Here is a 13,806-nt window from a genome sequence, read left to right on the forward strand (position 1 = left end):
GAGGGCCCCGCAAACATTGCTGTACAAGCTCTGCTGCAGCTGCTGGCTCTGTACTCTGGCCGCTCACCATCCTGATCCCCACCCCTCCCCCTGCTCCAGCTGCTCGCCATCACCCAGCCCCTGAACACCCCTAGGGACGGCTCTGCCGATAGCTGATTTTTAAGGAGGCACACCAGCCCATACCAATCCAATCTGACATACAGTTGTGTGCAGCTGGGAAGTCTGTTGTGGTGGAAGGGGAAGAAGGAGGGAAGGGGTGTGTGTGGGGGGGGTGCAGATCTAGGCCCCTGTGGTGAGAGGGGGAGTGGGGATGGGGAAGGCGATGCCCAACTGGGGTGGGGAACAGGACAGAGCCACAGCTCATCGGGGGGGGTGGCTCCTGCTGCTGTGTGCACCCCGGAAGGGAAGGCGTGTGCCCCTGGATCTGCATGGGGTGGCGTGGGGCAGGGCGGGCTGAAGCTGTGGGCTGGGACCACGGCTGCGCAGGGCTCTTCCCAGCAGGGGCTGGGCCTGGCTGCCACAGTCCCTGTCCCACACTCCCTCCCTCACTGTGGGGGGCATTGATCTGCCCCCCCTATGCCCCTTCCCCTCTCCCTCCCCTTCCACCACAACAGGCTTACCAGCTGCATGCAGCTCTCCAAGCTGCAGGACTATGTTCCGCACAGGCATTTATCAGGCAAATTACTGGCCACATCAGGCCAATTTCTGATACAATTAATTTTTTTTATATTGGTGCCAATCTGATACTGGACTGATGTATTGGTGCACCTCTAACCAACAGGGTTTTGGTTTTTTTAATTATTCGTTTTGTAGCCTGTGTGTTCTGTTAATGGTTTAAACTTATTTTTGCCTTTTTTGAATACTGAATCCTTAGAAGCCAAGGTGGACAGGAGCTAGGGACTCAAATATACAGTATGAACTACTAAGTCCGCAAGACATGTGAAGCTGCCTTCGGATAGCCTGATGAGATAGCTTATTACGTAAAGGTCTTTTTTTACCTATTAAAGCAAATGGACCCTGAGATAAGGTGTCAGACACCAACATTTTTTTTTTTTTTTAAACGTTTAGCATGAAGAATAAAGGTCTGATTCCTGCTATGAGCACTGTGCAGAATTCAAGACATACACAAGGGTAGAGACCCACTGAAGTCAGTGGTCCACCAGCCCAAATCTTGTATATTATGATGGCAAGTTTGTGCATGAGAGATGATAAGCGCTAAAGAAATGTCTATTGGGAGATAAATAATATCATCCTTAGAGCAGAAGTTGAACAACATGCAGTAAATACAGGTATTTACACACTGAACCATGAGGCTAAGACAAAGTATTGATTAGCTTTTGATTAAGTAAGCATTGTCCATCCTGAGTACTGAACAAGGCATGTGTTCAAAACAAAATAGCACGTGATCGCATAAAGTGAGGGTTGGCAACCTACGGCTACTACAACCTTTGGATCCAGCCTGAGGGTGTCATGTTTCAATGCTGTGGGCACTCTCTGTGCCACTGCAGGGACTACTGGTGGTAGTGGAAGAATCCTGAACATGCGACTGCCCCCTCATCTCTTTCCCAGGGGTTAGAGGGCCCGCAGCCAGAAAAGGTTGCCTACTCCGGCATAAAATGTTGCCATTTCAGGGGATGTCCAGCTTTGCCTCAGTTGTTCTGCACTGGACTATCTGCAATAACTGTATCAGCTTTGTGAGCCAACTGGCTCAAGCGTGTTCAAGACCAAATCTCTGGAAATGTTATTGGTCATGGGATAAGTGCAAGTTTTCAAACGGCATAATTTTGCCAAATTTGGGCAGACTTTCATGGCAACAAAAGTGACATCCTCAACCCAATGGATGTCCCTCTAACAAACTTCACGCTCGGTTTCCAAAGTATGGAACATCACAACTATTATGTTATTGTAATTTTTTTAAAACCTAAGCAAAATACTATATTTCCCCCTACTGCCCTATACTGAATCATTCTGGCTCAAATTTTACTAACAACTTTTAGCCTGAAGCAGACACCTGCCATTACAATTTTTAGTCCAAGTGGTTAAACTCTGGAAACATACAAGCAACTTTAAACAGGGTTGTACAATGCAAAGTATCAGGGAATATTATCAGCGTCGCTACTAACCAGGCTTATGAATAAGTCAGATTTTATCTTTTTAAGCTTATTTCTAAGAAAAGCCTCACATCTCAATATTATCTTGAAACTTTGTTATTTCAGTCAGTCAACTGACCATGATTTACTCAGTTTTTTTCAGAAAAGGCAAGTGGCAGAACCATTTTTATTTAGAGGTCTGCATTAGTATGTTAAAGCTTAGTCTAAAATATGATTTCTCATGCAACAGCTATTTACTAATTCTGGATTTAAAATATTCAGCCATACTGTAATACCAGTTTGAGCTCAGTGTTTTATAAGAAACTGATTTTACTGAACCTAAATTAATTTTAATGCTACCAAGATTCGTTTTGAGAGATTCCAAAGAAAAATAGTTAGGTTTTAAGTGGTCATAACCCAACCATTCCAGATCTGCAACTGTGCTAATGTACAAGAAAAAAAACCTCCAGAAGTCCATTTTTATGCTCGTTATTATATAAAGTAAGTTCAAAAGTGAAAAATAACTTATTTAATTTAAATGTAAACTGGTTTATTATTAAAAATGGGAATTTTGTCTTTATGAAAAACCCATTTCTGGCTTTCATTCATTGTCATAGTTAGCTTTACTGTAATATGGTTTTGTTTTGACAAAGAAATAACTAGGAAAGATGGCTTTAAAAAAAAAGAAAAGCAAGCCTTATCTATAATTCTAGTTACATCAGTGATATGGGGAACAACTTTTTTAAATGTACTGTTGACAGAGTTTAGACATACGCTTACATATTGCTGGAGGAAAGTTTATTAAGATTACAAAGACTTACTCATAAAAATTAAATGGATAAATGAATTCACATTACATCGACCCTGAAGTTTAAGGTCTGAATTTGTTGGTTAACACAGAAGTGAATTATGGAGTTGTATATGTCCTTCATTGAAAACGCTCTATTCCCAGTTCTAGGCAGAGTTCATAAATGCATCTCAGATGCCCTTGGTGACCAACATGATTTATGTGCAGAGCAGCAGCCTTTTGAGAAGCTAGAAGTCAAAGCACATAAGCTTGTAAAGATCAGTTGAGACACTGAAGGTTGTAAGACAGTGTGGTATGTGAAGCACTGATGTAATAAGCTTCCCACAGCCAACTTCTACTAAGGACCTGTGCATCAGCTAAATATTCTGAATTTGAAAGGCTAGTTCCATGTAAACCTTCCTATTAATTCAACAGGAAAGTAAACACAATTTAAATGTGAACAAGGGAGTTTCTCATTAGGTGAAATGCTGATTTAAAAAAAAATCAGCAGGACTTCGAACTATGAGTATTTCTGGAGTTCCAGATAGCTACCAGGTATCCAAAGATACTCCGGAATTAGAACTACATATTGTCAGTTTCATAAAGATGCTCAAAAAAGCAGATACTTCATGATCTAGATAGATCTCAGGATCCAGCCTAGTAGAACAATTTGTGCTTATCCTGATGATGCGAAAGCTTAGAATGCATGTCTGGCTTCTGTACCTATTTGTGTAAGCTACTTTGAGATTAGTTTTTCATGAATGTTTTTGCCAGTTAGACTTGATTACTAAGACACTATATGGAGAAAGATTATAAGAATGTCTCTCAAACATTTTAGAGAATACTGACAAAACCACTGGGTTGTAAATATTACTGTAAAATATATTCCTCTGCAACTATTTTTGAATTTAGTATATATTTTGCCACTTACTATGATCACTCAATAATTCTGCGTACCTGAATTTAGCCAGGAAGTGAAGACAGAGTCTATAAATAACAGTAGTTTCAAAAGGAACTTATTTAAATTTTTTGGAGTACGCAGTGTACAGGAACTTCCTACATCTGTTTGGAGAAGTTCTGGTGCATACATCCATAGCAGTTTTCAGCAACAAACTATACCAACATGATATCAAGTATTGTGACTACTTTAAAGGAGATGTGTTAGAAATTGATGTCTCACAGAGTTATGTTACTTCAAGAGTCCAGGCTAAGCATTTGATCCCAATCCTACCACCAAATCCAAAATACAATTCTGTTCTCTGTACGCCCTCAGATTACCTTCACTGCTATAGCATGGAGCACTCTGCAGTGATACATTAAATGATATGACCAACTTCCATCATGAGTGGTTTGCACCCTCTCATCCTCTCCTCCCCCATTGGAAAGAACTGAGTGCGCGTTTTAAAAGTACATGCTGCTATATACAAACTGGTCAGGGGGGATCAGAAGGCATTGGGGGAGTCACTGTTCCCCCAAGCACAGCCAGGAGTGACCAGGAACAATGGTCACAAGCTAGCAGAGGGTAGGTTTAGGTTAGACATCAGAAGGTGCTATTTCACGGTCAGGGCGGCTAGGGTCTGGAACCAACTTCCAAGAGAGGTGGTGCAGGCTCCTACCCTGCGGGTTTTTAAGAAGAGGTTAGATGAACATCTTGCTGGGGTTGTTTAACCCCAGTACTCTTTCCTGCCATGGCAGGGGGTCAGACTAGATGATCTTCTCAGGTCCCTTCCGACCCTAGAAACTATGAAACTATATGTTCATATTAGAGAAGGCAAAGTGGAAAAAACATTGCCCCTGAAGTTGTTGGTAAGGTTCATGATGGTCTTTGATCAGTTCTTTTATTGGCAGAGATGAGCTTTATCTTATGGTTAAAAAAATACAATGTATTTTGCCAAAGGAAGAAAGTTGTCAATTAAAGCAACCATCGCAGTGCCCCAGGAGATTTTTAGATAGGCTGGGTACAGGCCAATGAACACACCAAACAAATTTGAGAGACTCCCTTCCCCGACTCTCTCTCAAGCAAAATCAGAAGGGCGGAGAGATAATGATCCTTAACACCAGTCTATGACCCTACAGGTGGGAAATCTCTTTTGTACGTGGGCCTGACAAACAGGTCCTAAGAGTCATAATTACTCATCTGACAAAAAATGATCTGTCTGCTCTGAAATCTAGTTCTTGCTAATAAGGACATTAAAAAAAACCCTCACAATTTCTACAGAATGTTATTCATTTAATCTAAACTTGTGTACTGTAATTTTAAACCAAGAAAAGGAAAATTAGGCATTTCAAGAAGAAAAAAAAAAACATACTTTTGATCTTTGTTAGACAATGTTGTTGCAGTTATCCAATTTCACTAGTTAGTAAAGAGAATATTCATTGAATATCAATTTAGTTAATGATGCTGGGACAAAGAATATTAATGCAGTTGACAAAAATGTTAATCACTGCTAACATTCAACCAGCCTTGGTAACCTGAAAGAGATCTTTGGGAGGGGTTGGGGTTGGTTTTTTTTTTTTACCATTACTGTAGTAAAGCTGAAATAGCCTGATAATTATTATCATGTTACTTCTGAAGTTTAAGAATGGTGCCTTAATGAAGTATGCACATGCTAAATCTCACCACGAAGAAATGGTTACTGATATCTGCATCAACAATAGAATACATGTGTTTATTCGTACTCATAAAACGGGACAAGATTTTAAGCCTACTCTACTGCATAACAATGGAAACTGCAAAGGCCAGGATAGTAATTCTTAACATCTGACTTACAAATAGAAATCAGTTCTTCAAATGTATTTTCCATGTCTTATTTCTATGTGATATTTTGCATGCCTGGCCACAACTAACACACTAATGGAAATGGACGGCTATTCATGGGCCTGGGGACTTATATGCAAACGTGATAACTTATTGCTGATAATCAAGACATAAATGACTTGGCCAAGACCACCTAAATCAGTGGTAGATCCAACAGAGAGTTCATGGCTCCTATTTTTTGTGTTCAATTTTAATCTCAAACCTTCAATAAGACACATGGTCTAGACAGATTTAACATTTTACCCAAGCTAGCTAACACATGCAGGGAGTGCTTTGTGTGTGCCACTGGGGTTAAAGGATCTGTTTCTCCAGCTTTTTAAGTTGCTGAAATAACTTAAGTTTCTTACCCTATTGTTGGGTTGATGTTGGGGTCGAAGCTGTCTTCTACAAATCGCCATACAATACTTGATTTGCCCACACCAGTGTCCTTAAAACAAACAAACAAATAAATAAAAACAGTGCAGTTTCATTAGTGAAAACAAGACTGCTCTGTTAAAACACAGTATCCTCAAACAAATAGCTGTGCAATGGATTTAAAAAAAAAAAACAATACTACGTTGGAAAGTCTCTTACGACAAAAGTTACATTGTAATGCTAGAAATATCTTAATACCTAGTTCAAGTGAGAGGTTTTTGTACAGGAAGCAGAGAAAGAGCTTCTGCCTCATACCATTGCGTTGAAGCGTACACTTAGATGAATAAGAGATATAACACCCTACATATAAGCAGATCAATAGTGTCAAACTATTGCAAGCATTACATATTTCAGCCTGACTCATTCAGTCGCACCCAGCTTAATGAAAGGCCTTAAACATCATGCATGACATACTTGAAGTAACTTCGAAAAACAATTTTATACAGCTGCAAGTGATGCAGGAGGAGGAAGTAATTTAATTGTAAAGGTGATGATCGGAGGTTTAGAACAGTTCCACCGTGACAATTTAACACTATATTGCACGTGTGCTTTTGAAACATTACCACAATTAAGTCTTAAGAAAGATAAAGCTTCCAGACTGAACAATACATCTAGTAATAAAAGATGCCTAGTTGATTATATCCCTACAAAGTGTTCCATATAATGATTTAACGTACTGTAACTGGTGCATACATCCATACTAGTTTTCAGCAACAAACTATACCAACATGATAACAAGTCTTGTGACTACTTTCAAGATGTATTAGAAATTGATGTCGCACAAAGTTATGTTACCCCAACAGGCCAGATTAAGCATTTGATCCCCAATTGGGGGTTGGACTTGATGATCTGTTGAGGTCCCTTCTGACCTTAGCATCTATGAAACTATCCACTTTACAGTCTTCAAACTGTCCACTTACAGTGAGCAAACTATCCACTTTACACTCTTTGGATGGGTAATCTAGGCCTTCCTTACATATAAGGCTTTAGGGAATATAAAGTCAACATATATTAAGAAAAATGTATTTCAAACACTTCAACACAAATGAATTTAAAAAAAAAAAAAATCTATTTTTTTTCTTACGGATGATACTCAACCCCCCCTCCCCCCCACTAACCATCTGACTTATGTTTTATGGCGTTTATAACCTTTCTAAAGGCTTGCATAACAAATTGTTCAAGAGGAGGAAAACAAATACATCTCATTGGGGGGGTGTTAAAAGACAAGTTTTCTTCACCCTCCTCTTCCTCCCTACACCACAATGATTTCACAGGGGGGCCTGACACCTCACAGGAAGGTGGGCTGAGGAGGGGGATCAGGGCGAGGTGGCTGCCAAAGATTGCGAATGGGAATCACTGAGACCCCTGCTGCCTGCATCCGGTCGATCACAGCATGAACACCGAAAAAAAGATGACGTACCCGAAAACAAAGACTCTCGGTTCCAAGTACAACCCCGAAGGGGGGGGGGGGAATAGAAAATGCGATTGTTCGCCAGCTCAGAAACAGAGTCCAACCAGCGACGCTTCCTTGATTTCAGAGTGGGCAGAGCTCCTTTCACTGCAGCGGCTCCAGTAAACCCTGGAGGGGTTTTGAGGCCTTTGCCCTGTGGTTGGGGAGGCTTTCACCCCCTCTATTCCTGGGGTAATGTGTCCCCCACGCTGGTGCACTATGGGGAAAAAGGCTTGGGCAGCCCCAGGAGGCCCTGACACCTCACACGAAGGCGGGCTGAGGGGGGGTCAGGGGTCAGAGATCAGGGTGTCAGAGGGGCCGAGGAGCAAGCGCGGATCCCGCCCCCCCGGACCGCGCGCCCGCCACTCACCCCCAGCAGGCAAACTTTCAGCTCCCTCAGCGCCATGGCCGGGGAGGCCGCCGCCGCCACCGCTTTAAGGAGCCCCGCAGGCACCGCCCAAGCGCACCATAGCCCCCTCGCGCGCCGGCCCCCGGCTACAGGTAGAGGCTCCTCCTCAGGCGCCGCGGCCCGGCCGCCATCTTGGGAGCCGCAGGGTCACGTGACGGACCGCTTCCGCCGCGCGCCGAGGGCGGGATCGGGTTTTTTTTTCGGTTTCCCTTCCCCCCCCGGGCCGATGCGGCGGGCGGCTGGGGGCGGCGCCGGCTGAGCCCGGGGTCCAGCAGCTCCTCCCCCTTCCCCTCCCCCCATGTCCATCCAAGATGGCCGGTAAGTGGCTCGGCCTCGGCCTCGGTCTCGGCCTAGGTCTAGGTCCCGTTCCCCCCTCACAGGCCCCGGCCAACGCCGTGTCTTGTTTGTGCCCGCAGGGATCCCGCTCTATTTCGTGGATTTGCAGGATGACTTAGACGACTGTGAGTAGCCGTGGGGCCTCGTCCCCCGGGTGTGGCGGGGGCTGCTGCCTGCCTGCAGAGGGCCCTTCCGCTCTGGGCGGGGGGCGGGGGGCCCGGCCCGGGCGCTGGCGGGGTCTTGCCCGGCTGTGGAGGTGGTGGGAGCACGGGGATGGTGGCTGTTTCCAGGGGAGCCGGTATTTCCTGTGCTGCGGAGGGGTGTTGTTTCCTGGGAAGGGGCCTGGAGGACCGTATCTTGCTGGGATCCTTGGACCCCAGCTAATTACCTGACCCTGGGGCGAGGGGTCTGGACCTGATGATCTTACGTGGTCCCTTTCAGCCCTAATGTCTATGAGTCTATGACATCTGTGAAATCTATGGGTCTATGAAGTCTGTGAAATGTAAGACTTTTTTTTTTTTTAAACTCCCCAGGAAGGCAAGTGATAGTAGCCTTGCCTGTATTTGGGTTGCTGTAGCAGTGGACTGAGAGAACTAGGGGCTTTGTGTCAGGTTAGCAGCTTGCTGTCAACCCTGTCATTGGCCCGATGGCGAGCTGCTCGCTTGACGTAAACCCTGAGTTGCCCTGTTCCTGGGAAAGTGAGCCCATACGATCCCGGCTGGCGCTCAGCGGTACTAGAAAGAGGGGTTTGGTTTGGTTTTTTTTGCTGTTTGTATTCAACCACCGGGCTTTCCTCAACTTCTTTAGGTCCCACTGATGTGTTTCTTGATTTGCAAATGCAAGGCTTCTTTCAGTCCCTCTTATTGTATCTTTTCATATATTTCATAGATGTTAGGGCTGGAAGGGACCTCGCAAGATCGTCGGGTCTGGCCTCCTGCCCAAATGGCAGGCAGTTGGCTGGGGTCAAATGATCCCAGCAAGATACGCATCCGAGTGTTTTAAAACAGAACTGCCTTGATTTGTTTGGAAGTAGGCTTTATTAGTGGACTAATTTTGTAGCTGCTTTTTTTTTTTTCTCCTTAACTCTCCTGTAATAATGGCAGACTTTGCAATACGCTTTATTTGACATTTTAACTTCCTGCATTTACATCCCTATTGTGCAGAGTTTACTGGAGAACAGGGAGAAACTCAACCCTCCAAATGTGTGCGCACATCACAAGTTCTTTTGAGCTCAACAGAGTCCCTCAGATATGTCAAGTTAGAGACCTGTATGTTTAATTAATGGGGGGCAGAGAATACAGTATTCATTTGTAAGAACATTTCTGAGTGTGGGGAAACCCCTCCAGCATTTTAGTTGTTGACTTGGGTTCCTGGCTTAAAAAGAATGAATTGGTTACTTTGGACCATTATTATTTTTGCTTAGACAGTCCTTTTAATGGAGAATGGTAGTTTAAAGACTATGGTAGAAGTATGATAGGTTTGCCCTCTACATGTACTGGCGTTATAATTTTTTTTTTTTTTTTGTCATGTATCTTCAGCCATAGCATCTGTACGATGCATAGGAAATTTGATAAGGAGGAAATTTTGAGAAACAAGAAAAAAATGTCATAAGTAAGCCCTTAAGTAGCCCACTGGAAAAACCCATACATAGCAAAAGCCTCTGTCAGAGGATGGATATTCACTTTGTATGCTTCTGATTGTTGTTGTTCCTTGTTGAACAATTTTTGCATTTGAGCCCGATGGTGCTTGCATTTCATTAGTGAATGGGTAAATGTTGTGTATGGTTTGCACTTCAGTTAAATTTAGAAAATTCTTTGGGGTCTCTCAGGATCAAAAGTGATATGTGAAAGTAGTAATAGGAAGGATTGTATCAAGCCTACCTTGTGTTCATTTTAAGTTTGATATTATGAGTGTGTGTTGAAGGATTTTTTTTTAACATTTCACTTCTGGGAAAATAGATTAAGTTCAAAGTGACTGATAATCAGTGAAAGACTTGAGTTTTAAATACCTCATTAAAATGCCATCTTCCCTTCTGTCAAAATGACTCTTTAGAAAGAGAGAGATCATGCAAATTCTTAAATGTAATTGGAAAAATATAGGGAATCATTTTACAAATTAGTGAAATTTGGTTGTGGATTTATTGGATTACCAGTATGTATTTCCACTTTAATTGTTTTAAGCAGGGACAGAAGACTGTTGCTACTGTCATGGCCTCAAACAAATCTAAATACCGGTGTTGAGCAGAGGATTTGAAGTAGGGGCAGATCAGCTAATGCACTTGTATATCCCTACACTGGATTTAAAAAAAAGATTAGCAAAGCTCAATACATCTCACCTTAATTCTTTTTTTAGTAATAAGGGAGCCAAAAGATATGGTGCTGCAGGTTAAGATACATTATTAACATTGAAAATATACTTTGTCTCTTTTCCCCTTTGCTACAGTTAAAAACAAAAACAAAGCTCATAGTTCCAACAAATAATTAGCTGTCAAATTAAATTCAGGTTTGCCAACTAATTTTCCCCACTTCATTGGGAAAAGTGAAAAATGCCTGTCTGATCTCTTCTGCTTGCAGAGCAAGTGAAATAGGAGTAACAGCAAGTGCAGACTTCCCACAGTTTTCTGCCAGTGTGTCTTGACCTGACTTGGAGGGGATCATCAGCGAGGGTGAGAGGGTAGTTCATACTCATTCAGTCTTTAGCCACTGTGCAGGGGCACTCAACAATGGTGTCATTTGTCCTGGTAACTTGGCTAAAATAGTTTTATGGTTGTTAAACTTCTGGCTTTGCATATAAGCTAAAGTTTGTCATATTTGAGGATTTTTCTGTCTTCAAGATTTTATATATAGCAGTGACAAATAATGAAAGAAAAGAGCATCTGTACACATCCTTGTAAAGATGAATGAGTGTGTGTGTGTATGTATGTATATGTATGTTCTAGTCAACTTTATGTACGTCCCTTGCAGCCTAAAGTTGAGAGAAAGAGATGTATCTAATTTATAGCAGGGTTCTTGACACTTACTGCATTCTGAACTGATCTTGAATTAACAGTGCCAAGTATGAACTGCTCCTACTTGGTATGAAAGAGTATCGAGACTTAAGATGAGAAATCTGAGAACCCAGTATATGGCTTTGACCTATTAAGTGATTAGTCTTTAAGAACAAGGCTATGGAACAACTAGAGCAACTCAGTACCATAAATATTTAGAACTGCTTCCACAGTTTTGGAAAGAAATAAAGTGGAGATCTGGGTGAGGAGATGCAATGTGTTGAATCCAGTAAAGGTCCTATGTGTAATGGAGAAGTAAAATCTCCCTTAAATTCTAAGGGAACTGATTGTGAATAGTGTGGTTTTCTTAACATTTTATTTTGATAAAGATGATTCTGTAGATTTAATTTCCCTAAAAATATCAAGTGTCCTTACTTCACCAGCCCTCAAAGGTGCAAGGAGACTCTTGTCTACCCCATCTAGGGCTGCACAACATAAAATATTTAAGCAGATACAAATTGTGAGCCTGTAAATGGAAACTTATTTATAGGCTGGCATTATTTCAAAAGTTAATGTCAGTCATTAGAAATAGCTAGTTAATTAGAAGTAAAATTTAGTTTTGGGATATAGAGTTTGCTCATTCGGAGTATATCTGTGTGGTAGGAGTGCCTCCACCCCCCGGGTCATTTTTATTAAGTGAGCTGGTATAACTGGGTGTTATAAAGTGTCAGCAGAAGAAATACTGCAACCCTTGCTTTTTTTCAAAAAGCATATATGTACAGTTATGGCTATGGATTCACAAGGTAGCATGAAAATGTGAGTCTTCACTTGATTGTCAGTTTTCTTGTGCTTGGGACTCCTATTGAAATCAGCTCATTCTTTGCAAGAACTGCAGGATTCAGTCCTTATTCTGGTCTTTTGTTGGAGTAGTTTCCTTGGAGACTCTGGTTTCCCCCTGCAACACACAGATAGCATCTTAATTGTAAAAAAATTAAGCCCTAGGTCTTATTTCCTCAGAAATGATAGGTTTGGTGCATCTCTAAGGAGCGCTGATTTGTGCCTGGGGCCAACTGTTGTTTCAAATTTACTGCTGTCCTTTGTTGGAAGGTTACAGTGTGCCCCAAGAGCCTTTGCTTTCTATTACACTGCCATTGAGGGAGATGCAGTTACTAGTTCTAGTCAACAGATACGTCTTGGTATTGCTGGTGATAAGTTCTTTCTTTGGCTGGGAAAGGAGAAGACCCTCCAGGATTGGAGGTGAAGGGCAGACCAGGGAACAAGGTGAATAAAATGCAGGTGTTTCTTAGCAACTTCATGTTTTTGCTTCCAAATTCATGTTTATATGCAGGCACAAAGCCCCATAGCTCTGTAGGTACAAAGGTGATCTGTGAATTGGTGTCTACATGCTTTAATGTTTGCTTGTTGAAACTGGAGATAATATACTGTATTGGTCCAATAATTAAATACACTCCAGTCTCACACTAATGTTATCACTAGTAGTGGAGCAATTTCTGTTTTAATAATCTATAATGGATTTTAATGAAGCTCAGCGTCAAAATTTAAGCTACTGGTGATTTTATATTTGAATTTAAAACAGCAGAAAGATAACAGATATTTAAGCAATGCGAAGAAGTTTTGTGCTCTCTGAAATGCCTTATTTGGGTGGACTGAGTTATTGGGATGATATTTTGTTCATTAAACTAATACCCAATGTAGAGATTTACTTCTTCAGAACACTTATAGACCAGCTAATCTTCACAGTATCACAGATGGATGGGTTACGTAGTTGCCCAATGTGAGGGGAAACTGAAATGTGATTAAAGACATTGTCTGACTCACCTTAAAGTATATAGCAAAAGTTCCATTGATTTCACAGGGAACAGTTTTCACAGTGTGGTTTTTCCTTCCTACGCACACAGGCTTATGGCTACTTATGGAGTCTGTGCCATAGCTAGGAGTTTCTAGATTACATTCCCATGGTTTATTAAGCAATATATGCCAAAGTATCGAATAAGTAAGTATAAAATATGCCAAATCCAAGTCAAACCGTTAAGGGCAGTAAATAATTACTTAATAAAATATCTAGTGGGTTTTTTTTTTCTTAAGGCCTATTTAATTTTATATATGCAGTGGTCACACTCCATTAAAAAAATCAGCACTCTGAGATGCAAGTCCTTTTGTATATAGTGAAGAATACAGGTTCAATCAATACAGACTTTCAGTTGTGATCCAAGTAGTTACATATAGCATAGGCACGTACTCTTTGTGTAGTTCTTAGTGACATGAGAAGGGAGGTCCTCTTTAATACATTGTATGTGACATACTTTTCAGTATTTCTTTAATAGCAGAGGCTATTAAGTAATTACCTGTTTTGTAGGCCAGATTATGGTTTTCTCCTTTTATCTATTTCTTGCCTATAGTCTGTCACCTTCATGTGTAGATCATAAAATCATGACAGTTAAGAATGGTGGAGTGAAAAAACTGTTGTGGTAACATTTGGGGAGCAGTGCTGATGA

At 41.6% G+C, this 13,806-nt stretch overlaps 2 protein-coding genes across 3 annotated transcripts in view; one reads left to right on the forward strand and one right to left on the reverse strand.

The window, feature by feature from the left end:
* The window catches only part of RAB22A (RAB22A, member RAS oncogene family), a 30,159-nt gene extending 22,154 nt beyond the window's left edge, over positions 1-8,005 (reverse strand). The window contains exons 1-2 of the mRNA XM_019510192.1: positions 7,930-8,005; positions 6,043-6,122 (exon numbers count right to left, since the gene is read on the reverse strand). Of these exons, the coding sequence (XP_019365737.1) occupies positions 6,043-6,122; positions 7,930-7,965 (116 nt within the window). The 5' untranslated portion in view covers positions 7,966-8,005. The remainder of the gene's footprint in view (positions 1-6,042; positions 6,123-7,929) is intronic.
* The window catches only part of LOC109292643 (serine/threonine-protein phosphatase 4 regulatory subunit 1-like), a 38,413-nt gene continuing 32,556 nt past the window's right edge, over positions 7,950-13,806 (forward strand). The window contains exons 1-2 of one of the 2 annotated variants that reach the window (XM_019510190.1): positions 7,950-8,060; positions 8,385-8,429. In XM_019510190.1, coding sequence (XP_019365735.1) covers positions 7,964-8,060; positions 8,385-8,429 — 142 coding nt within the window. In that variant the 5' untranslated portion in view covers positions 7,950-7,963. Of the gene's footprint in view, positions 8,061-8,249; positions 8,287-8,384; positions 8,430-13,806 lie in introns of those variants that run through there. The other variant, XM_019510191.1, reaches the window with a different exon arrangement.

This window comes from Gavialis gangeticus, unplaced genomic scaffold (assembly GCF_001723915.1).
Source record: "Gavialis gangeticus isolate Ggan-Ray unplaced genomic scaffold, GavGan_comp1, whole genome shotgun sequence".
Lineage (NCBI taxonomy): Eukaryota > Metazoa > Chordata > Crocodylia > Gavialidae > Gavialis > Gavialis gangeticus.